Source organism: Canis lupus, chromosome 31 (genome assembly GCF_048164855.1).
Source record: "Canis lupus baileyi chromosome 31, mCanLup2.hap1, whole genome shotgun sequence".
Classification (NCBI taxonomy): Eukaryota; Metazoa; Chordata; class Mammalia; order Carnivora; family Canidae; genus Canis; species Canis lupus.
Window position 1 is genome coordinate 26067328 of NC_132868.1, and position 24816 is coordinate 26092143.

General features: G+C 42.3%; 1 protein-coding gene across 2 annotated transcripts in view; it reads right to left on the reverse strand.

Annotated features, from left to right (window-relative positions):
- MB21D2 (Mab-21 domain containing 2) overlaps window positions 1-24816 on the reverse strand; it is a 108194-nt gene that overhangs the window by 66208 nt on the left and 17170 nt on the right. The window contains exons 2-3 of one of the 2 annotated variants that reach the window (XM_072807856.1): window positions 16691-16760; window positions 16314-16396 (exon numbers count right to left, since the gene is read on the reverse strand). The exons of the other annotated variant lie outside the window; for it this stretch is intronic. Of the exons in view, the coding sequence (XP_072663957.1) occupies window positions 16314-16329 (16 nt within the window). The 5' untranslated portion in view covers window positions 16330-16396; window positions 16691-16760. The remainder of the gene's footprint in view (window positions 1-16313; window positions 16397-16690; window positions 16761-24816) is intronic. 2 annotated transcript variants of the gene reach the window in all.

Genomic DNA, 24816 nt, shown 5'->3' on the forward strand with positions numbered 1-24816 from the left:
CTAAAAGCAAACCACCATGGAAAGCTCAGTGGGAAACGGTGCCAGTGAAATGTGAGTTTGGAGACAAGGCTACTAACGGAAAATGTGTCCATTAAATAAAACACTAAGTGATTCAGTAGGGTAGTTGCTAAAATAAACATACTATATTTAGTAATAAGAGGAGGAAAAATAACGTCTCGGGATTGGTTGGTGGAGGAGACAGATGTGGTGAATGAAACAAATCAGAATCTAAAAAGCTGGTTCCAGCTGAGGTCTGATGTTCTAGCCATCCTGCCTCCCTGATCCCTAGAATGAAGCCCAAAGCAACCATCTCAGATCACATGGTGGTGGCTGACCCTACCCACGCTCGAATCGCAGTTGGGTTTCCGGCCGGCTATGCCAAAGGAGAGTGACGACTGCCAATTACCCTGATGAGACCTTTGCTCTGCAAAGCCCGTATCCCCAGCAGTCCTTGACCTCAGCTTGCATTAGGGCTGTGGCCGGTTCCACAGGAAGTGGCTGCACCTGCTGCCATCCATGAGCCTATTCCAGTCTGCACAGGCCAAAGCCGACAACCCGCCACTAACATCATGAATAATGGAGAAGACCCCTGCTCTCTGGGCAGCCACCAGCATGCTCTACAATCGGCTGAGCTGAGCAGCAGGAAACAAGGCGGCTGCAGCCTTCACATTATATTAGAGGCATGTGGAGCAATTCCCAGAGGAAAATAAATTGTACAGCAATCGTACTTGGATGGATGATGCTTAACGGGAGCGAGGGCCTACAATTTATCAGAATGGCTCGCTGAAGAAGGCTAATAATAATCATCATGAAATAAATTACACAACCAAATACGGATGATCTTAGTTCAGGACTGCTCAGACACACGGAGATCCCGAAACCAGGCATTCAAGACTGCCCCTCACTCTTAGTGCATGGAGAGAACCTCCCTAACATGAGTCAGGAACTCTGGGTCTGAATCCCAACTCCATTCGCCAGCTGAGCCGTTGTGGTTAAGGACATCCTCTGACTCTCAGCTTCTCATCTGTAAAACGGGTAAATGAAATAGAACATTTAAAGCATCATGAACACAAGGAGTAAGTGCACAGGCAGGTCCTTGTTTAAGGCAAATATATATCCAAATCGAGAATGATCTCCTGTGGCTGTCCATCCAGTCAGCATGGCCTGATGCCACTTCCATCCTCAGAGTGAATGTTCAGTACAACTGCTTGGCCACACACAGCTTGGTTATCGTCAGGAATATCTTTTAGCTGTAAGGTGGGGATGAAGACGTTTGCTCTGCCAAGTTCAGAGGTTACTACGAGGCCATCCATGGAGATGACGCAAGTCCAAGTTTCATATTGTAAAGCTTCATTTCACATGGATTGTGAGCATTTCACAAAGCCGGGGCTAAGCCAATCACTTCCACACAAAATCCACCTTCCACACCACCCCCCCTTGTGCCAACAATCACCTAGCATGAAAAGTTGCTAATATGTGCAGATTGAAGATACCTAAGCTTACTGGAAAAGGAAGGATACTAACTTGTTAAAAATGATAGTAATCTACAAGTTGGTAGTAGCTAGCAAATATGGATTACTAGTGTCAACAAAACTTGACTACTATAAAGGACGCATTCCATTTTTTTTCAACACATCTTTCTTGAGCATACACTGTTTGCCAGGCACTGAGCAGAAAGCTGAAAATACCGTAGTCAGCAAGAACGATGTAGAGTTTGTCCTCATGGGGACTACTTTCTATGGAAAAGGACTGACATTTTATAAAAAATAGTAAATACAGGTACAGAAGGGAGTATAAGGAACAAACCTAGCCAGCCTCACCTACGGGCTGAAGAATAAGGAGGCGGAGAGAGAGGTCAGAGAAAGTATGTTCCAAGGTCTCAAGTCCAGAGTGAGTCAGGCTAATTTTGGGACCCCAAAGGAACCCAGAGTAGAGAGAACAAAAAGCATGGAAGACGATGACGAGGCTCAGGAGGTAGGGGGGAGCCAGGTGGTCCTTACAGACAGGTCAACAGGGATGATGTTTAATCTGATGATAATGGGAGCTACAGGATGGGGACAAGTGTTTGTGGGAGAGCAATGAAGTAGACTCTCTACATCAATGACCAGAAATATCTTTGAGTACTAAATAGGGATATTATAGGATGCCAATGTATAAAGATAAATACCACTATAATAGATTAAGGTAGAGCTAACTTAATCTTGTGGCATTTCTTAGACATTTCACTTTTTTTTTTTTTAAATAATCATGATCCAAATCTGTCTCTCATTAAACTGAGGTATGGAAATAATTCTTGCCTAGCTTCCTGTTTAGATTTAAAGGAAAAAAATTTACTCATTTATTAGCTAATAAATGTGTAAAGTCCCACTTGTTTCTAAAAAGGATTTGAGACGGTTTACAATACAAGGTAAAAAGAGACAAACAAACCAAAAGGTATCGAGGAGGGTCAAGGGGAGGTCACTGTTGGCTTTCTGCATTATCCCTGGAGGGCCTCAGGATCAAGAGTGGCAAAGCTCAGACTTTATGGCTGAACATTTCAATACTGAGAAAGAATTATGGGTAAGGGGATGGCTGGAATTAAGGAGCAGAATCAGTTTCTAGGTTTTCTCTAGGCTCATCTCTGGACAAGACTCTCTGCCTCCATCAGTAGAGCAAAACAGAACAAAACAATGGAAAAATCAATAACTTGATAGCAATAAAGTCCCTATACCGTGTCTTTGAAAACAGAAGCCACAGCCAAGGGTTCATTCATTCAAAGACACAAAGAAACACACAGAGTTACAGCCATTAAGGATGCCACTGGATTCTGACCTCTACTCCCTTCTCCCTTATGAGGCTCAGCATAAGTGATTCATTAGCTCCTCAAAACCAACAGTTCCCCAAATTGTCAATGCCTAGCAAGGCACCCAAAGGGAAATTCACAAGTTTAGAAGACACACAAGCCTAGTAAGCACGCCCCTCACCCCTTGTCTTATACATCCATCAGGGAGGGAGGTGCTTATCTGCTTCAATCTGTACTGTCTCTAAAATGAAACCCTTCCCTCGGCCACATCGGGCTCCCTCAGTCTTGACAATGGAAAAGTCCACTGTACACACAATTACTCCTGATATGATTATATTAGAGTTGAGTAATGTTACCAGTACTCAAGTGGATACAGCTTTAGACAGTACAGGGAGAATTTCTAGAGTGTCTGTACTGGATAAATGGAAGAGAGTCCCTGGATATTTCCCAACTTTCATCGTGTCACACAGCACACAAAAGAGTGCTAATACTTGTATGACACCAGGGTGAGGGGGAAGAGGCTTCCAGGGCCATAAGTAACTAGTCTCAGGAGGCCTCCCTGGCTCATCCCCCCCCCCCCCCCCCCCCCCCCCCCCCCCGCCAACTACAGCCCATCCCCAGCTCCAAACTGAAAAGCTCTGCTCTAAAGAACTAAGCTCAACCCAGTCTTCTCAACCACTCCATTCAGCCAATTTCACAGCTGGAGAAACCACATGGCCTCCTTCATGCCTCTTCCCTGGGATCCCACCTTTGTCACTCTGACCTGCTGTCCTGGTCTTCACTCCCTGGAGGCAGAGGGCTCCCCACTGAGCACATTACCGCTCTTCTCTTCAGCGCTGAGCACAGCACGTACCTAACATACTGAAGGTACTTTTAAAACATCTCCTCTGGTCCTTGAGGTGAACAGGTGTTTTATAGTTATGAGCACTGGGGCACTGCCCCAACCTGGTGTAAATGTCCCTTTATGAAACCCTCCTCCATTTACCCTAATTTGGATGTGTCACCCATTTCCTCCTGAGACCCTGACTGACTGATACAATGATAAAAAACAATAAAGCACTTATATTACAACCACAACATAAAGACAACATGCTGCACTATGATTAAATCAATTTTGATTTTTTTTTCCAATCCGATCTTATTTGCTATCTGTTAATATTGTTATCCGCCCAACCTTCCTGTTTTCCAAATGTTTAGCTTCATAAGGACAGACACTACTATAACCCCTAACATCACGCATCCAGAAGATACCTAGATGTTTGCCAAATGGATGGATGAATGAATGAACAAACGAGCAAACAATAAGGCAAAATATTTGGTGGGAGAAAAAAGTTTGAAAAATAAATGTAAATTAGAATCACCATATGGATGTGGAGAGATAGTAAAAGCACATAAAGTTTGAATTCCGTTGTTATTGCAAAAAAGACCGTGGGTGGATTTTTAATTTTTAATTTTTCATTAAATTTTCTGTGTTTATATAGCAATAATACCTCAAAAAGAAAATATTTTTGTGCCACTGAAATCTGGAATGAAAATGGAAATGCAACAAACATGCGTTTATATATTTTATGAGTACACAAATGGAATACGAAAATAAACTTTTTCAAGAGACAACCAAATGATTAAACATTAAGGTTGACTCTTCCTCTCTACATAGCTATTAAAGAGTAATTAAGACTTTCCACTGTGTTAAGCAACCACTTGCCTAACAAAGTCGCCATAATTGTGTTAAGACAGGGCAGATGGAATCAAATGAGATGCAAATGGGGCATAGTCCCCACGTGGATTTATGGCCCACATTTTTACTATCAGCAGTTCTTCCCAAGCAGAGGACAACAGAGTTACATAAATCTATCTCTACATGTTTTCCAGAGGCTACTGAGCCAACAACAGGAGTGGAAACACACCTAGATGCTGGAGACTTAGCTATTAGACCTGGATTAAACCAGTAAGTAGCTGTGTGACCCTAAGCCATGTTGCTCCACCTCTCCGGACTCTACTTTCCTCAGGAGTAAAATTACAGCTTTGACCTTCTGCACCCACTACTGCCAAGGCCAGGCCACCTGATAGCAAAGGTGGAATGTCAATGCCATTTCTTGAATGTTCCCCAGAGGCTGCCACCTCCACAGGACCAGTGTGTTTTACCCTGAAACCAGTTTCCTTTTGCTTTCTGTACTCTTCTGTTGAATGGGCTCCCTGATATGGTGCCCAAGACAATAACCTAGCCATCACCTCAGAGTTCTGACTCTCCTTTACCACTCACGTCGACAACACCCATCTGAACAAGTGTACCTTCTGATTACTTCTGGAACCTGCCCTGTTTTCTCCAAATTGCTGCTCCTCCTCCAGTTCAGGCTCCCACCACCTCTCTCCTGGACTACAGCAACTCCTATCTAGTCTGCCTTCATTTCATCTCTCGGGTCCCTTCCCAGCACTGTGGCCACTGGTCTTCCTGAGTGGTCTTCCCGAGTGCATCGCATTCCCCTGCTTAAAGCCCATCAACAGCGACTGCCTTATCTTGAGGATAATGCTCTACAAGAAGGCTGGTGCACAAGGCTCTTCATTACCTAGCCTCTGTTTACTCTTCAGCCTTGCTTCTGGCCACTTCCTCTGTTTGCTCCAAATGTCATTATGGTAAGCTATTTGTGGTTCCTGCGAGGGCCAGGTTTTCCTTGGGCTCGGTGGCCTCCGAAGAATTTTGCCCTCTCGTTAAAATGCTCTTCCTTTCTCCTCCTTTCCTCCTCTGTGATCTGGCTTCTTCCTACTGGCCCTTCGGGCTCCAGCTGTCTCTGATGTCACCAACCTTGGTTAGGTGCTCTTCCTGTATGTGTTCTCATTGCACCTGATGCTTCCTATTCAGAATCATAAGTCTGTTTTCTAAGGGAAACCTGTGGACAGCTGCTTGCTTGGCATTTATTTCCAGCATCTAGAACAGTATCTGCCCACATTAATTAATATACGTATGTGGATGTATGCAAGAAAGAGAAAGAGGGAGAGAAAAGGAAGGAAGGAGGGATGAAAAGCCACTAATCTTTAAGTAAGCCCAATATCATGTACTACACAAGATGTGTGTCGTGTAGTACACAAAGGCCTTAAGCCACACGCTTATATTTTCTAGTTTTCTAATTAAGGAAATGGAATTAATTCCAGAGATTATCATTTCTATATTATTTTGTATTTAAACTGTATTACTTTCAAATCATTCCAGATGATTCCGAGCTCATCTTTAAAGGAGCACCCATAACTACGTACGTCATAATTGAAAAAAATCGGACAATGATCCCAAGTATTCAGAACTATTCCAGACTGGTTACCTCCACTATACAGGTCATGCATGCACTTTCCCAGTATCTGAAACTTAATTCACACCATTACCACTTCCCTATTCTAGGCTCTGCCCATCTCAAATATAAACTCATCCAGGAAGCTTCCCTGGCCACCCAAATTAGTGTCCCTAAAGGTCAGGTTAATCTCACTGATCTCTCACCAGCTTTCTACAGACATTTTCCCATGGTGTACCCTATTCATCTGTAATTACTCAAATACAAATTGTCTGTAGTCCTATAATGTACATGTATATTTTATAACATTTATCCCTACTCAAATGTTCACTCAAGGAATCAAGTTCAAACTCCGAACCGATGCATCTTTATTAAAAAAAAAAAAAAAAAAATGAGTAACTGAGTGATACCAGGTTACTCAGATGAGGGGGCTGAGGGTCTGGTAAGTTCACAGGCAAATATGCCAGACAGATGCACGCTTGCACATCTTTCTTTCCAGAAGTTCCCATGTCTAAATATGGGTATTTTATTGTCAAAACCTGGAAGGGCCAAAGATACCAGTGGTTGGGAATCTGGGGTTCCCAAGTAAATCATAATCTTCCTTTCACACAAACCTATTGTTGAAAAAGAAACACATACACACACACACACACACACACACACACACACACACACACACGGAGAGAGCATGAGGATAGGCAGCAGGCATGGGATAGGCTGGCACTGTCCCTAACAAAAATCTCTCTTCAAACAGTCCCTCCCCTGCTTCCCACCTCCTAGCACCCAAAATGAAGAGTGAACTAAATGACTTCAAATGGCTTTTTGACTCCATAGTGTATTATCTACTTACGAGTTCTCTCCCCCCGGGCAAATTCAACAGCATGACTAAGTTATTAAAAAGGTGGACACAGATGAGTGGCTTTATAGACCTTTTCCCCCCACAGAGAAAATTGGACAAGAAATAAAAAGCTTAACTTCTTTGATATCAGGTCTTTACTTATTAGCGGCTACAGAACAAAGATTTATTCTACAGCATCTTCTGGTCTAGTTTGCCCTTTCATGAAAAACTAACGTGTGTGGCTTTAAAAAGCATCCATTAAGTCAAGTGAGGCTTTTGAATTTCTGCATTTATATGAACTATGACTTGCAGACCTTACTATGAGAATCCCAATTCCGCTCCCCTAGTCCCAGCTAACATACGTGCTGATCACATGGGGGACACACGGTGCTGAAGAGCACGATCACGGTGGCAGCAAAATTCTCAAGGAGCACCTCCACTCCCACCCCAGAAAAAGACAGAAAGAGCCAATGGCCAAACCTTCTGCAGGCCTTCCTTATCCCAAGATACACACGGATTCTGCAATGCACACAGCAGGTGCTGGCTAAGGCTGGAGGTTAAAGGCAAAATACACTTAGCCTTGAGGATTAGGAAGGGAGATCAACAATGACTCTCTCAGAGAGGAAAGGGGGGGCTGCAGAGCACACATGGCTCTCCTTAAACCAGATTCCACCAGCACAAACAGCCTCAAAACAAAGGTCTCCATGGGGACCTTGAGAAGAGAGAGAGGCAGGGTCCACAGGTGCTCTCAGCACTAACCAAGGTGACACAGCATCTGAGCACAGGCAATGACTGAACAAACGTCCCTAGGCCCCGAAAAGGCACTCTGCCCCCTTCACCTTCTACCACCATATTTCTTTCCAGCTGATTAGTGAGGTTATCATTTCTGCTGGAAATACAAGAGCAGCTGGAGAAGTCGTGCAAATAAGGACCCTCCAGAGAGGACCCCATTTATTCTGCAGCAGGTTTGAAGTGGGGAGGACCAAAGAAGGGGTTATCTATTGGAGGCAAAAAACAAAACAAAACAAAAAACTCTTAGGCAGGAGCTTTCAATTGTTCCAGAGCAATTTCTCCCAAAGCAGACAAATCTTCAACAGATTAATATCAAATAACGAGAACAGATTTTCACTGTAGAGAATATCATTAGCAAGAAAGACTTTTAAACTTTCCTTAAAACCACAGAACAGTCGGCTTTAGCAACTGCCCAAGGCCAAATTCTTCAAACCCCAAACCTCTGTCTAGGGGTAGTGAAGGAGAGTATGAGCTCACTCTGAGAGGGGGGGATGGATCAAGACATTAGGATCCCACTGGCTCCCAGGATGACATCCAGGGCGTCACAACAGCAACAAAATTCACTGTTGCAGGCTGAGTTCTCCAGCAGCAGAAGCTAAGATGGAGTTTGGAGTTCAGAGTATTAAGGACCAACCTCTGCAAAGGGAAGAGGAGGGGGGAGGCAGAGGGGCAGAGGTAAACGTGGAACACCAAAGCAACCAGACAGCCCCAGCTTATCAGCGGGACGTTCTGGTATCCAGGAAGTCTTCCTATTAAGTATTGCCAGATGTCATCAGATGTCACCAGATGCAGATACCCTCGGGGGCTGGGGGGGGGGGCGGGCAGGGCCTAGTGTGAGCAGCTCGTGCAGCTGCAGCCAAGAGGGACTCACATGGAGTGACAACCAGCACAAGACTGTCTGCACACTGCCCTCCCCCCAACTGTCAGCAAGCCCTCCCCTCAAAGGGAACCTGCATGGTGCATCTCAGCAGCTAGCATATCGACTGCTTTCAAAGACATAACCTGTCTTTACATTTATGATTAAGAATATTAAAACTTTAAGTTATATTCCTAGACATATATTAATATGAGTAAAATACATTCTAAGAGGAAAATACTTCCATTTGTACTTAAAATAATTTGAGTAACATTTTTCTGCAAGAAAATGATGCTCATCTGATTTGCTGAAAATCATAAGGAGATATATACATCTATATCTAAATGCACGTATAGCTATAGATGTAAATACTTACTGAGAGGACTTGTCTGGAAGGATGTTCCCAAAAATGTTCAGTAAAATTATTTCTGGAGGCCTTGATTCAGAAGATTTTTGCTTTCTTCTTAATATCTTTAAGTATTCATTGAATTTTCTTTAACAAGAATCTAGTACTGGGGATTCTGGGTGGCTCAAACATCTGACTCTTGGTTTCAGCTCAGGTTGTGATCTCAGGGTCATGAGATTGAGCCTCGCTTTGGGCTCCCAGCTCAGCAAAGAGTCTGCTGGAGATTCCCTCTCTGACTGCCATTCCAAATAAATAAAATATTTAAGAAAAAGACAAAAACAAGGACACCTGGTGGCTCAGTGGTTGGGCATCTGCCTTCCACCCAGGGTGTGATCCTCAGATCCGGGATCAAGTCCCACATCAGGCTCCCTGCATGGAGCCTGCCTCTCTGTCTGTGTCTCTGCCTCTCTCTGTCTCTCTCTTTCTCTTTCTCTCTCTGTCTCTCATGAATAAATAAAATCTTTAGAAAAAAAAAAAGACAAAGACAAAAACAAAAACAAGCATCTAGCATCTATCTTTGTAAAAAGATACAAAGATGCAAACTCAAAAGAAAAGCATCCTCTCTGGAGGACTTCTAAATGTTACCAATAATCCAGGTGAGAACCATGATTATAGAAGAAGGAATCCAAAACTAAACAGAAGCTTCAGATCTAGTAATGACTCATCTTGATAAAAAAAAAAAAAAAAGGTTAATTAATACTGGCTTCTCTGTATTTATTTCCCAGTGTTAGCTGGGAAAGGGGCAAGCCAGAAAGATCGCTAAGGCTCCTTGCAGCTTCATGATTTATGGTTCTAAGATAAATGTCAGCCATGCCCCCCATACACTATTTTTTGAAAGAAATAACTAAATTAAACTGACAAACATCCCCAAATACCCTAAATAAATGTAAATACATTTGCTATAAGAAAACAGTACTAACAGCCATGAAATTTGAGCTATCGGTTACCAAAATCCTTCTGGGGAAAAGCAACCTCTCTGGCAGGTCCCTGCTGCTTAAGTTTGTGTCACAAACTGGTCTAACCAGTTAAAAGCACATCTATACCTGTGGAGGCAAACAGAGGGAGGCCTTTGGAGAAACCTGGCAGTCCAGGCCAGTGGGAGCCCTTCATGTCAAAAGGCAAAAATCTTGATTCTGTGAAATTTTATCACTAGAAAGGTATAAGTGCCACATGAACAAAAAGAAATGGCATGGATATTTGTCTGCTCTTATCCCAAAAAGTATGGGCTCCGGTTGTCATTCTTGGTGATATTTGCATTTTGGCCTAGCCTCATAAGCACTGAGGCCCAAAAGAGATGATGAGCCAAAAAAAGATGATTCTCATTGCTTTTCCCACAATGAAACTGATTCCTGAAAAGAACCCCCTGCCTCCCTTTTAGGAGGTCAATAGAATAGCCTCTGAGCTCCAGGAGAGCAAGGACCAGCTGACTCATTCAGTTATATATCGTAAAGTGTCTACATACTATTTGGCACAAAACAGACATTCAGTAATTATTAAACAAAAGAAGAAATGAATGAATGCATACATTTCTTGGCCAAGTGCAACGACAGTAAGGACATTAGAACACATTATGCAAATCTTGGAAATAAGGCAAAAGGTGGTATGGACTTTCGATGCCAGTATTATCTGGCAGGTATATACTCAAGGATCATTTCATTCTCTAGGAGCTGCACCTGTGTTTGATTTGCTTATTACCATTGATATAGGTTCAGACTTTGTGAAGTTACATATGAACGTATAGATTTTCCCCCCATTATAGAGCCACAGGACTTCTGATTGGTAGAAACGAGAGCCCCAAATGTTACTGTTTTATTGCCCTACAGGGGCTTAACCCGTTTCACATCTAACCTAGGAACCTTACTTCAATGTTTGTTAGTGTCTCCGACTACACAGCTCCTCAAAGGCTCTTTGAACTTGCTTTCTCTTCCTGTCAGTTCCATCATTCCTGAGTTCAATACTCCTCAGACATGTACTCATCTTACATTTATATGAGAGTCCTGTTTATAACTTAAAAAAAGAAATCTACATTAACAAGAGATATACAAGAGAAAAGGTCTAATTTCTAGCTTAGCCTAGAAGTAAAAGATGTATATAAACATTTATATTTTAGATTAGAAAGAGTAGTAGAGGATATACATGTAAAAAGATGCCAAAATGTAGGGAATTCTAAATTGCTTCTAGCTTATTTCACAGTATTGTCAGTGATGTAAATCTTTTACCATTCCCTAAAAGAAAGGGGGAAAGGAAGCAATCCATTAGAAGTTACCTTAAAACGCTGCACAGTCGTCCTATCTCTGCTACAGTTCAGGGGGTAGAGTCGCAGAATGGAATCTCAGGCCCAAGGGTGGTGGTGTAACAATAAGAGTCATGTTCCTCCAAATGCCAGTTCCAGCTACAAGGTTGTATGATTAGTTCCCTGACTTGAAAAAAATTAAATTTGCCTCTTTTGCAGGTACCGCCATTCTCCATCAAAACATCTCATTAAAGAGACCCAGATAGGAGAGTTCTGTTTGCTTTTTTTTTTTTTTTTTTTTCTTTTTAAGTCAGTTCTAGTAATTTCTCAGGCTTGGTCTGTTTACATGGTTGTGTCTGGATATCTGGGACATCCCGTCACAGCAAAGGAGCTAGCCATGACTCAAAACCACTGGGATTCAGAGGGACACAGTTTCACACACATGAAAAGCCATGCCCAAAGTCCTTGATATTGGAATGTATCAGATATATCAAAGGAGATGTCCCCTTACCTTTCAAAGTCAGTGTCCGGAGTCCATGCAACGATGTTGGCATGGAATTGCACTGCATTTCCAGAATTGCTGTTATGTTTTAAACCCATCATCACCCTCACTCCTCCATCATTCCAACACACTCAATCATGCTGCAATTTTGCACTAACCCTCTCTCCCTAATAACTGTTTACAGTGAAAATTAAAGTGAAGGACAACAGTGAAAGGAGGTTGCGGGAGGCAGAGGTACACAGGCATGTTTCAAAACCAGCAACTGTTCCATCCTGATCAAAGTCAAACAAAAATTCTGAGGTTGCTTCCCGCCTCTCTCTCAGCACGTGTTTCTATGTGTCTATTTCGCCTTTCCTCCGACTCCCTTGTAGCATCCACCACAGCTCCCCACACAGAAGATGCGCTCAATAAATATGTGAACACCTGAATGAGAGGACAAATCCATGAATCACTTAGAGAAAAGGACAGAGTATCATTCCTACTCTAAGAGGTAAGACCAAATACAAAATGATTTAGTGTTGTTCAAGAGCCAGGAAGCAATTCTTCTGCTACATCTGGCACAATTCAGACCCTTAAAAGATAATTATATATGTTTCTGGAAGATTAGAGATATTTGAGAGTTGAGATAAGAGCAATAAATATGATTAAAGGGACAAAAATCGGTCTGTGAGGGAAATAAAATCACAGTTGCAAGGGTTACATTAGACTAGAGGTAGACCTCCAGGCTGTCTTCAGGTACTGGATGGGACTACAGTTGTAGGTTCAATTTAATTACTAACAATAAAACATCCACAACTAAGGGATCTTGATGCTAGACAACCTGAAGAAAGAACACATGATTTAAGCTCTTGGCATGACATATTCTATCATTCTTGTCAATGGGGCTTAATTAACATGTCTACTCTCCACCCCCAGAACATATACTTTGGCTTAAAAAGCCCGTATCTTCCCCACTGCCAGAAAGAACATCCCTGGTGAACGGTTTCCGTCCCACACTCATGAATAAATATCAGATGCGTGCCCTTTATCATACCCTCTAGGCAGGATTATTATAATGAGACCCCTGATCAGTGGGATCCACCTGCACAGCAGGAAAACCCACATGTAAGGAAAAGGTGATTCAAAACCAACAGTCCTCCAAGAAGCCCCTTTCTCACTAATCTCTGGAACCACCACCTGTCTCTGAGGACTCAGAGTCCTGCTGTCTACGGATGGGACTGCAATAAAGCCAAGTGAGGGCAAAGTGCAGGCTCTGTGGCCATAAGATGCAGGCTACACAGCCCTCCCTCCTCGGGACTTCGCCACCTCAAGTCTTCCTCGGAAGTAGGGGAGCAATACATTCTGAGAAAATACACAACAGTTCTGGCCCACTGTTTAAACTTCTGTACTTCACCAGAATCCATATACATAAGATGGGCAGGGCAGAGAAGACTAGTGTGCAATTTTGAACAACTCTACACACTTCACACGTGGCTCTTCCTAATTTTTTTTTTTTGGCATCCTTACCACCACCAGTTAAATCATTTTCATAATTTCTGTACATGGTTATCAATTTCTTTTTCAGCTTTCAAACGTTTCTGATGAGCTGTGAGTAAAAATAAAACATGCCTAATAACATTTTTGAGTACCTGAGTCTATAAAAGTTTTGCACAGAAACTGGCTAGTTTTGAAAAAGTCTTCCTGGTGCTGTATTTCCAAACATACATAACAAAAATAATGCCATGAATACCCAGCAGGCAGCTTTTGCAATGCTTGACATTTCATTACACTTTCAGGTTTTTGGATAGTAAAAAGCTATAGATACAGTTATTCTGTGCTACTCTCCTGTCACTGAGGGAGGGGACTGCTATCCTGAAATGTGCAGGTGTCATTCTGAAGCATGTTTTCACGCCTTTACTACATGTGTGTAATCATAAACAATTTATAGTATTTTTTGTTTGACATTAAATAAACGGTGTCATGGTACGCAAATCATTCTGCAACTTGCTTTTCTAAACAGTTTTTGAGAATTATCCACATGGGAAACATGACTACTTCATTCATTCTAATTGCTATATGGTATTCCAATTTAATTCAGTTTTCATAGAAATCTTGTGCCTGAAATAATGAAAGAGTAAATATTTTGCCCAATTCTAAGAAGCAATGAGTGACTCAGACTTCGTTCTTAATCAAACATCCATGCTTTTTAACTATAAGACTCTCGATTTCCAAAAATAGAAGAATATTAGAAATTACAAAGTCTTCATACAAAATTTTGCCAGGCTACCGGGTGGGAAAGAACAACCCCCACCACACCCCTGCCTCTAGATTCTTCACTGAGCAAACAAGGCCACCGACTTCACAGAGAGACGACACTGAACTGAATGCCTTGGTTTCTTTAAACTACAATATGGGGAATTTGAATACTGGTTGGGTATTTGATACTGTTAAGAAATTAGTGTAACTTTTTTTGAGATGTGATGGGACTGTGGTTATGTTAAGGAGGAAAAAGAAGTTTAATGTTTATAGAGTTTCAGATTTACAAGATGAAAAGAGTTCTCAAGCTTGGTTGCAAAAAAATGTGAGTGTACTTAACACCATTGAACTGTGCACTTCAAGATGTTAAGATGGTAAGTTTTATGTAATGTATATTTTTTAAAGATTTATTTGAGAGAGAGAGAACACAAACAGAGGGAGTAGCAGAGGAAGAGGATGAAGCAGGCTCCCCGCTGAGCAGGGAGTCCCAATGTGGGGCTGGATCCCCGGACCCCAAGATCAAGACCTGAGCTGAAGGCAGACGCTTAACTGACTGAGCCACCCAAGTGCCCCTATGTTATGTATATTTAACCACAAATTTTAAAAAGGGAAAAAGAAATATTCGGGATAATTTATATGACTGTAATTTATTTTAAAATAACCCAGGATGGGACGGGATGGGGGAGAAACAAAATTAATTGGGTTGATAGGTTTTAAAGGTAGGTGACAGGTAAATAGGAGTTCATTATACTGGTCGCCCTACTTCTATATATTTGAAATTCTCCAAAATAAAAAGTCTTAAATGAAGGTTTAGCCCAACCAAAACACATTTCAAAGCTGTTTTACTTTTAAGCAGAAATAAAAACCAGCATATTTTTTCAAGTGCTAACAGTTCTCAGACCTCTTTCCCCTGCTGTAGTTCTAGAACTTGAACATGCAACTAATTTGCCTCGAGATCTTGTTAAAACACCTGTTCTGTTCAGCAGGCCTGGGACAGGGCCTGAAACGCCACGTTTCTCACAAGCTTTCAGGTGATGCTGCAAGCCCACAGGTCACACAAGGAGTAGCAAGGCCAATAGTGGACTCAAAGGCAACAAGCAAGCATTTGCAAGGGGAGAAGCCAGCTTTCTTTAGATTGCTTCTCTGGGGCCCAGAATGGCTCCAACACTGCTGTGTTCCACAGAAAGGTCTCCCCAGCCTTCGCACCCCAGCACCAGTGTCACCATCCATTCAGTGCTAACCCCCAAAACAGCAGACAGTACAAAACCAGAAGAATCCCAGCATTCAGGTTGGTTTTTTTTCAGGGCCAGCCCCGTACATCTAAACTCATTAAACAACAAGGAAAAATTACTGCCCTGATAGATTTGTTCCTGGATCTATGAAGTAATGACTAAACTAAAAAAAAAAAAAAAAAAAGGTCAAAGTTCAGAAGCCAAGGCAACACTTGGGAATCATTAACAAACTGTAAGAAGGTTAAGAGGAACAAGATATCTTGGAAACTCTAGTAAATTCCATCTGATAAAAAGAGAAAATCCATTTAAGCATGAACATTCCGAAACGACCATCAAATCTCTGAACAACAAAATTTCTACTCATACAAAAATCTTGTCCACAAAACACAATTAGTTCCTCTAATGTTTCACGGTCATCGGTGAACGTGACCAAAGTCTTCTATCCTCAGAGAGTGCTCTATTATCTGATAGATGAGGCGTGCCCAGAGGGCAGGGATTATAATTGAGGATTCCCTCCTTTAGCCAGTATGATACGTGATTAAGCCATTCCCATGTGATCATACAGTTCCCATTTGTTGAAAGCTTGCTAAGTGCCAGGAAGCACGACGCAGTTTATATGAATTACTCTTCACCTAAAATGCTTTGTCTTCACTCACTGTCTTTTGAAATCTAATTATAAAAGCTTCTAAATCCCTCCCCTCTTGGCAAAAAAAAAAAAAATGTTTCCCGAAGTATTAATTCCCGCCTCTCTCAGTGAGGAATGAGATAAAGGACAAGGCACTAAGGCCTCTGCCCTGTGATCTCCAGGTCCAAGTCCCCCAAAGTCGAGAGGCACAGCTCACACCACGTCCCTCCCTCATCGTTCACACAGTCCACACAGGGACCCGCTATGGGGTGGGGTACGGAAAAAACCCCACACAGTCCCACCTTCCACAAACAGGACTGTATAGTCTGGTGGAAAAATGAACAGAAAAATTAAAATGTAATTTATCTGCTCAACACACACATATACACACACACACACACACACACATTAATTCCATTCAGAGTGAGCAGAATCCTGACAAAAGGATTAAGAGGTCTTTATTAAAATGGTTTTCAGGCTGGGCCTTAAAATACTGGTGTGTGTAACACATGAAGAAGGAAAAATACCAACCGAGTGACTGGAGCATGTGAGAACCGAAACCAGTGCTTGGCTTGGAATGAGTGGAATGCAGAGGCCCAGACTCCTGAAGCTCCCTGGAGAAGGAAACTCAATGAATTAGCTATTCCAAGAGGTTTCTTGGCCCTGATCTCTCATTTCACACTTCATACCTAATTTGCACTTAATATGGGTTATTCTTTTTATTTTGGGGGGCGGGGGGTGATGGTTATTCTTTTTAAAAGTCGGTGCCTAGTGCCATAAACATTTCCCTGAGACTCCAGCCTGCAGGGAAAATTCAAGACCTCCGCCCAGGCCAGGCCCCATCTGCCCTGGCCCTGCAGTGGATGGCAGGATGATAAACACACATACACACACACACATACACATACCTAAAAACAGTTTCTAGAGGCTTGTTCTAGGATGGCTCAAGCCCAAGCCAAAAGCTGTCACTCCTCCACCCTGCAAAATGAACAGAGAAATGAAAACTATGCACCCAGAGTACCAAAACTTGAAAAGTATTTTGTGCATTATTTGCCAAATGGGCAATGTAACAGTAACACATCATGGCAAAAGTTTTCATCCACACTAAGGAATAACTCTACCATTTTTAAGATTAAACCCGGTCTAAAAATCTTCTGTAAAAAGACATCAGGTCCTGAATACTCGCATCCAGAGACTTAGCACTCAGTTTAATAAAATAATGAAAATGCTGCTCAGTCAGTAAGAAACTCAATCTAATGTTTGGCTTCAGAAAAGTCTTTTCTGTGAAGGGTGGATTTTAAGAAATGAGAAATGTCTAATATGATTTCTGAAACTACAGCTAGTCAGAAAAACATTTCACTTTTCTTTATTCCCAGAATATACAAAAACAAGAGCAACCTTTTCTTGACATCCTTCTGGAAAAACAACTCCTTGGAATAAGTAACTGAAGAATGGTCCTGCCTCCGCCACAGGAGAGGTATGAGGATCAAATATACAAAAATAGCTTGGTTAATGGTGAAGTGATGTGCAAACAAGCACAAAGTCTCATCACTCTGTAGTTTATTTTCACAGATCACAGTTGTCAGGGGAAATTCCCATCAGAAATAAAAGAATGAAGAATTCTCCTAGTGTTTGCAACTCTACATGTTGGGAAATCAGGATTTCAGTGAACCTTGAAAATTCAAGACACCAGATAAACAAAGAGCTTGTATTTGTCCTTTAAAGAAAGGTGGAGCTTTAGAGGGTGGCAGGCTTAGCTTTTAATGCCTAATGGCCTAACACAACAAAAGGTAAACCTGAGCTTCCCGCATGATGGTTTTCCAGGTATTGAAAAAGTCTGATGCAGTCTGTTTTGTAAGCAATGATTAAAGACAAAAACCTTACCTATAAAGTTAACAGTTGGCATACCATGCCTCTTCCTGACTCCACAGGTACAAAATCATAAATTCTCAAAGATGTGAAACCAAGCAATTGTGCTATCTTGTAAAAAGCCTTTGAAACAAGTGAATTTCAGCAAAAATGATATATGGTGTAAGAACATGGCATAAAGTCATAAAGGCCACCCTGACGTCATCCGTGGCAGGTGCCTACTGACACAGGATACACATACCTCTCAGAAGTCCCTAAATATCACATCCAGGCAGAACAGTGGAGAGAGCAGAGAAAATGGGGATTTTTGAAATATTAATAAAAATTCAAAGATTGTCTTGAGTGGGGGAAAATGATGGTTGATGTGCTCAAAGTTCTGGTATTTTTAGAGATAATTTTCATCACTTATTAATGCTTTATCTCAAAGAACAAGATCACCACTCAGCAGAAGCTGAAACCACAGATTTATTTAGCATGTAAGACACACATCATCTTCTAACCTGTGTAAAAGTTCCTCTGGAAGCTTCCTGCTCAAATTAATTCAATGTACCATTTTATCTCCAACAGGTAGATAAGGTCCTGCCTTGGTATTCCTAAGCATGCTTGTCTTAGCTCACTCTCTAAAAAGGCAACTCAATTTTGGCCATAATAAACACACATCTCCTCCCCATCCACGTCACCCCCTCTTCCCCACTGCACCCTCACACAGGGAGGTACCAGCCCTAGCTCTACATGGACAGCCACTACATTTCACCAACCATTCCTGTCTCTCTACACTTTCCTTTCCTTTCCTTTCCATGACAACGAGGGTCACTATTTTTCTTTGGTACCAAATCCATATCAGGCATAGTGCTAAGTGCTTTACACTTAATTCAAACCTCACAAACATCCAGTGAAATGAGGGTCAAGGAAGTTAAGACTCATGCCAACAGTCACATAGGAAAAGGCAACCGAGAAATTTAGACCAGAACTTTCCAACTCTAGGGTCCTTGGCTCTTTGTTCTTTGCACATCTCTACATCACATTAGGAATGAGAGTGATGAGCCTGATTGACTGTGAAGGGCCCTTCTAGATCTGACAGTTATTTCCAATAGTTTAATCTCTGGGTCCAGAATTCCATGTGTCTGAACTCATGCTGCCCCTGCCTAATCCTTTGCCTGTGGCAAGCTCTGGGTGAGAAAGGTCAGGGATCAGCACAACAGAGCAGCTCTGGCACTTGTATGAGTTTGCTTCTGTCTGTCCAGTGTCTCACACACAGCCTGGGGCTCTGTGGCCTTCTGTCACCTGCCTGCCGGCACACCTGCCAGCCCTCCCCATTCCTTTCATCCAAAAACACAGATCATCCCCTAGCCCGTGTCTAGGAGAAAGGTTTAGAAAACAGTCGAGACTAAAAACTGCAAGCTAATATATGCTGACACTCTACTTGATGCTTTATGTGCTCAGCAAGGTCTCAAAAATCCCCTTATCTATGTATTTTTTTTCTTCACTTATTGGCACACATATCGAGTACCTTCTGTATATCAGGCACTGTACTGGGTTCTGGGAGACCACATCAGCCACATTTCTATATACCTATGAAAAAGGCTCGGACAGGGTAAGTGGCTTGTGGAGCAAGGTACAAAGTGGGGGAGGGCAAAGATTTCAACATCTGTCATAAGCTTGAAACGATGATAAGGTGATAACATTCCCAAGAACATCTCCAATGGCTCGATACTCAGTAATACACAAAGTACTTTCCCATACATTATCTCATTTAACTCAACAAGTCTATGATTTGTTTTAAAGAAAATAGTTTCCTCATATTCCCAAATGCTGACTAGTCCAATAAAAGTCATTTTATCAAGAGTAAGTCTAAGTACATCTTCTAGCTTTGGATGAGTCATAAACCTTCAAGCAGAGGGATGGAAACTTTCTTCCCTTAAATAATAGATAAGCCTAATACATCCATCTGCCCAAAAACTATCATGAGAACAAGTCAGCTCTCAAAGAGCAAATATTCTATTACCAAACTGAGACTATTTCTTAAGCCACCAACTGTAATTCAATTCAACATACACTCTTCTCTATGCCCAACTTTATTCACTTTTCTCTCTTACATAAAGTATACACTCCTGTATACTTTATACACAGTCTGGTAGTTAGGTAGGGGATGGAGAAAGGAGATAGGAAGAAAAAAAAAATGGAGGCCCTTTCCAGTCTAGAGGGAGTAGTCTGATGCTAGGTAGGTGGATAAGCAAATCCCATACTGCCACAGTGTTTCCTAAGAAATCCTAAATCTAGATTTTTTTTTTCATAGTCACCTGAATTTTTAGATGCTGTCACCTGACCCAATTTCGTGTTTGTTTTAAATACATTCAGGGCCCAGTGTGACAGGTCTACAAACCAAATTCAGGCTGCAGACAGATGACATGGAACAGCTAGATTAGGAGAGTAAAAAGCACCGTTAAGAGGTTAACATTTCCAGATCTGTAAGAGAAAAGCAAAAGGGAGATGCTGTAAATGGGACTGTGAAGTGAGGAAGGATGATAGGAGTTTCTCGCCTGCGGAACATTTCCCAGGGCCTCTTTCACAGGGGTGTGCCACCAGACAAGGTTCTAAATGACTGTTACTTACACAGAGCCTGGCACCTAGGACACAGCCAGTGCTTGTAAGCATGCTTTTACACCTAGTGGTACAGAAATAGCTCAGATGGGCCTGCCACACTAGCTGTGTAACCTCTGGCAAGCTATTTACATCTCTGTGCCTCGCTTTCTTCATCTGTAAAATGTGCTGGCATAGGCAAGCTGCAATAAACGTCAGCTGTTATTATTGTTACAGAGGTGGTGAGAGGCTTTCCAACGTAAAATGTGATAAATGAGAAAAGAAAAGCTCCAAAGGCTGTGAACACAAGCCAAAAAGTTTAGCAAAGTATTTTCGAACAGTTTAATCTGATTCTAGGCATATAACTTACCCCATCTGCACCCGAAATGCTTGGTAGGATATAAAAAAGCAAAACCACTTACCTCAGAGAATTTGGGGATAAATGTATTCTGTATGCAATGACGTGTACAATAAATATACCAATCATCGGCCCAAATATTAAGTATAAAATTTCAATTCACAAAACACACATATGAGACCGCCCAGAAGCACATGAGAAAGTGGCAGCCCCTTGTTGCTCACACCTCAGGAACTGTGCTAACAACTCCCACTGCTTGGCACTTGTCCATCCATCATCAGCTTCCAACGTGCTTTCACACCCAACAGGCTCTCTGGTCCTCACGTCCACCGGAGACAGCGAGTTCAGACAACTGTGTCCCCACTTGGAAACAGGGTCTCTCATCTCCTAACGCAAAGCACATCCCCATGTATCACCCTCCCCACCTGTAGTAAGTAGCACGTAAATGCAAGGGAGGAAGGCTTAGAAAAATCTTAAGTTAGGAGTCCACTGAATTCTTTTTAGTTTCCAGTCATTACCTATTAATGTGGCTAGAACAGGCAGATGGAGGGCTAGCATTATAGCAAATGAAAAGCAGAAAGTAGCCCTACAATTACCCTAATGTTTCTAATGGAGCTACACAATGGGCCTAGAATTATTACAGAAGGGAGAAAATGTATTAGACACCTCTGAAACTTTGAAATGGTGTTATACAGGATCTGGGTGAATGAGCAGAAAGTATTTAAAGAAGATTAAGATGAAGTCTGCATTTGGTGTCCTACTTAATTTGCACGAAAATATTGGGCTTGTCACCTTCAGCTGCCTTCTTGGTGCTTCCACGGGGTCGTCAAAGCGCGCAGAGCCCACAGCCTTATATCTCTGTACCACTAACAGCAGAAGGGGCCAGGTCACCCACCCCTAACAGGGGCCGCATCCCCTCCAGTCCACAGGCAGTCACCCTGCAGGGAGCCACGGGAGGGGAGCCGGGCTTCCCCATGGGTCGTGTGATGTGACGCCATGACTTCCTCAAATGAGAACAGAAACTGCTCTCCATACATTCCCTGGAAAAATAACTGCCCCCCAAGCCCAACTACCTCAGCAAACCTCCTTGTCTATTCCAGGAACTTCAAAAGTATAGCTATTTGATGTATTTGCTATCAATAAGAGAGAGGGTTCTAACTTAGGAATCCTAAAATCATCGACCCTGCCAACCCAATTTCCTCATTTATAGAAGGGAAAGTGAGTGCTGGAGAGGGGAAGTGGCTTTATTGAAGACAACCCAGTAAGCTAGTGGGCCGGTCTCAAATGCCTGTGGTATCACAGGACCACCCTCCATCTCCTGAAACACCTGGGAAGCATCCTCAGCAATTCTTAGCCTTGCAGAGGCCCCTTCCTCAACCCCCCCTCCCCAGGCTCTTCTGTTCCCAACGGTTTTTGAGTACCTGGTCTCCCCAGCTTTTTTCCCAGCCCTCCACCTGGCTCCTGCTGAAGACAAGTACGCCTCTCATCTCAGAGGTCTCTACCTCTCACAAGAGCAGCGAGACAACGGGTAATGGAAGCAACAAACCCAAGAGCATTTAAAAGCTTCCAGAACTTTACAAACTCGTTGCCTGTGGCCCACAATGTTGTCTCATTTCTTTTCTGAGGAAGTTACTAGAGCTTCTGCTTCTTTTTTTTTTAAAGGGTATTTATTTATTTATTTATTTTTATAAATTAATTTTTTATTGTTCAATTTGCCAACATATAGAATAACACCCAGTGCTCATCCCGTCAAGTGCCCCCCTCGGTGCCCTTCACCCAGTCACCCCCACCCCCCGCCCACCTCCCCTTCCACTACCCCTAGTTCGTTTCCCAGAGTTAGGAGTCTTTCATGTTCTGTCTCTCTTTCTGATATTTCCCACACATTTTTTTCTCCTTTCCCCTTTATTCCCTTTCACTATTTTTTTATGTTCCCCAAATGAATGAGACCATATAATGTTTGTCCTTCTCAGAGCTTCTGCTTCTATTCCTAAAACCAGAGATGAAGCTCCACCCCTCCATTCCCTAAGAAACCATCTTCCCAATCCACCCAGCACCCCACCCCTCCATCTCCCAGCCTGAGCAACAGGAGCGGGCATTTGGAGGAGGCGCACATCTACTTCATAGGGCAGCTCTCCCTCTAAGGAAAGGCTTCCTTCCAGCTTTTTCTCACCCAATCACCACAAAAACACGTAAGATTAATAGGAAAGAAAGGCACTAGTAAGAAATCTCCTCTTTGTCTGACATCTCCGAGAACATTCGGAAGCTCTTCTCAGTCTCTCCAGGATCCCATTTGGTATCCAACTCATCATCAACTCCAAGTTCACCAACACTGTCTCCAAAACAACCAGTCACCAATTCCTGGAGGGTGGGTGATGGATAAGTGAGTGGGGGACCTGCTAGGACCTCTCTCTTGGCCCCCACTTTTCAAGAAACCTGGAGGAGGAGAAGTCTCTTCTTAATACCCTTATTTCTGGTCCTGGGCCCACCTCCTTCATTTCACCGGCAGGTGCCCAGCCTCTAGCACCATCCTAAATTCTCAAAAGTATTTTTTTAAAAGATTTTATTTATTTATTCATGAGAGACACAGAGAGATAGAGAGGCAGAGACACAGGCAGAGGGAGAAAGGAGGGAGCCCAATGCAGGACTTGATCCCGGGATCATGACCTGAGCTGAAGGCAGACACTCAACCACTTAGCTACTCAGGTGCCACTAAATTCTCAAAAGTATTAATGCAATCTTAAATTCCTATGTAGACTTTTGAGCGAGAATGCCACATCCTCCCACACCTCAGCATATACCCCAGTCAGCTCCCAGTCCCATCTCCCCTATATTATCTCCCTCTCCCTCTCATAGGTTTCAAATTTAAAATCTCAACTTTATTTCAATTTTTTTAATCCAGGCAGCCCATCGCTGTGGCATGGGGGCTTCTTTTCCCCGCCACCCGATGGCCTCGTGAACTGGGTTTATGTGGTGGCTGGAATGAGCATCCTGTTTGGCCAATCCTACCCTTCTCTGAAATGTCTGGGAAACTAATAAAAGGCAGAAAAAGATTTCTTTTGGTTTCCTGGAACATCTACTTTGGTTTACTTGCAAAATGTAAAAAATCACTAGGGAGTTTCATTCTACCTATTCAGGAGAACGTGGAGCCCAAATGTTTGCAAAAAGAATCATACGAGACCTCTATTCAGACACCTTTATGCTACTTCTCTGTTCACAAGCTGACGGACTAATCCTACTTCAGTGAAAAAATGGATGGGAAGGACAGTTTCATGTACAGACACACATCATTTTATTGTGCTTCTCTTTACTACAGTTTGCACGTTACTTTTTTTTTTTTTTAAACAAATTGAAGTTTTGTGACAACCTGCATCAAGCAAGTCTATGGGTACCATGTTTTCAACAGCACCAGCTCGCTGCATGTCTGTGTGTCACATTTCGGTAATTCTCGCAATATTTCAAGCTTTTTCCTTATTACTACCTTTGCTATGATGGCATGTAATCAGTTACTGTCACTCTCTGAAAGCCCAGATGACAGCATTTTTTTAGCAATGAGGTGTTTTTTAAGTAAGGTGTGCACATTGTCTTAGACATAATGCTTAACTGCACAACTTAGACGGTAGTATAGTATAAACATAATTTTATATGCACTGAGAAACCAAAAAATTCATTTAACTTGCTTGTGATATTTGCTTTATTACAATAGTCTAGAACCGAACCTGCAACAGCTCCATATAAAATTAAAAGATGAAATGTATTCGGTTATCCCTGTTTTATTAACAAAGAAACAGGCTCGGAGAGGATAGTTTGCCCAAGATCACACAGCTATCCTATAACAGACTCCGGTCTGCAGACTCCCAAGACAACATTCTTTCTTTCTCCCATACCACCCTGCTTCATGAAATCCCAGAGGCTGACACTCCTGTTTATTATTTCCTATTTTGTGGCACTGATGCCTACCGTCCCTTGAAGATCCACAAGGACAAAAGCACTGGTACTGTTTCTTTCACAAAGTACGACTTAACACAGAACCACAGATTTTGCCCACAAGGACAATGCCACTGAAAATTAAATCAATCCTCCCTGCTAGCCTAGTATCCTGTTAGTGTTTCATAGACATTAGTAACGCCACTGTTGGCTAGTTACTGAGTATCTCAACAGGCAATAATGCAACTACACTTCTTTGACATTTAGAGTTCAACTTTGATGTGTCTTACATGTCACTGAAGG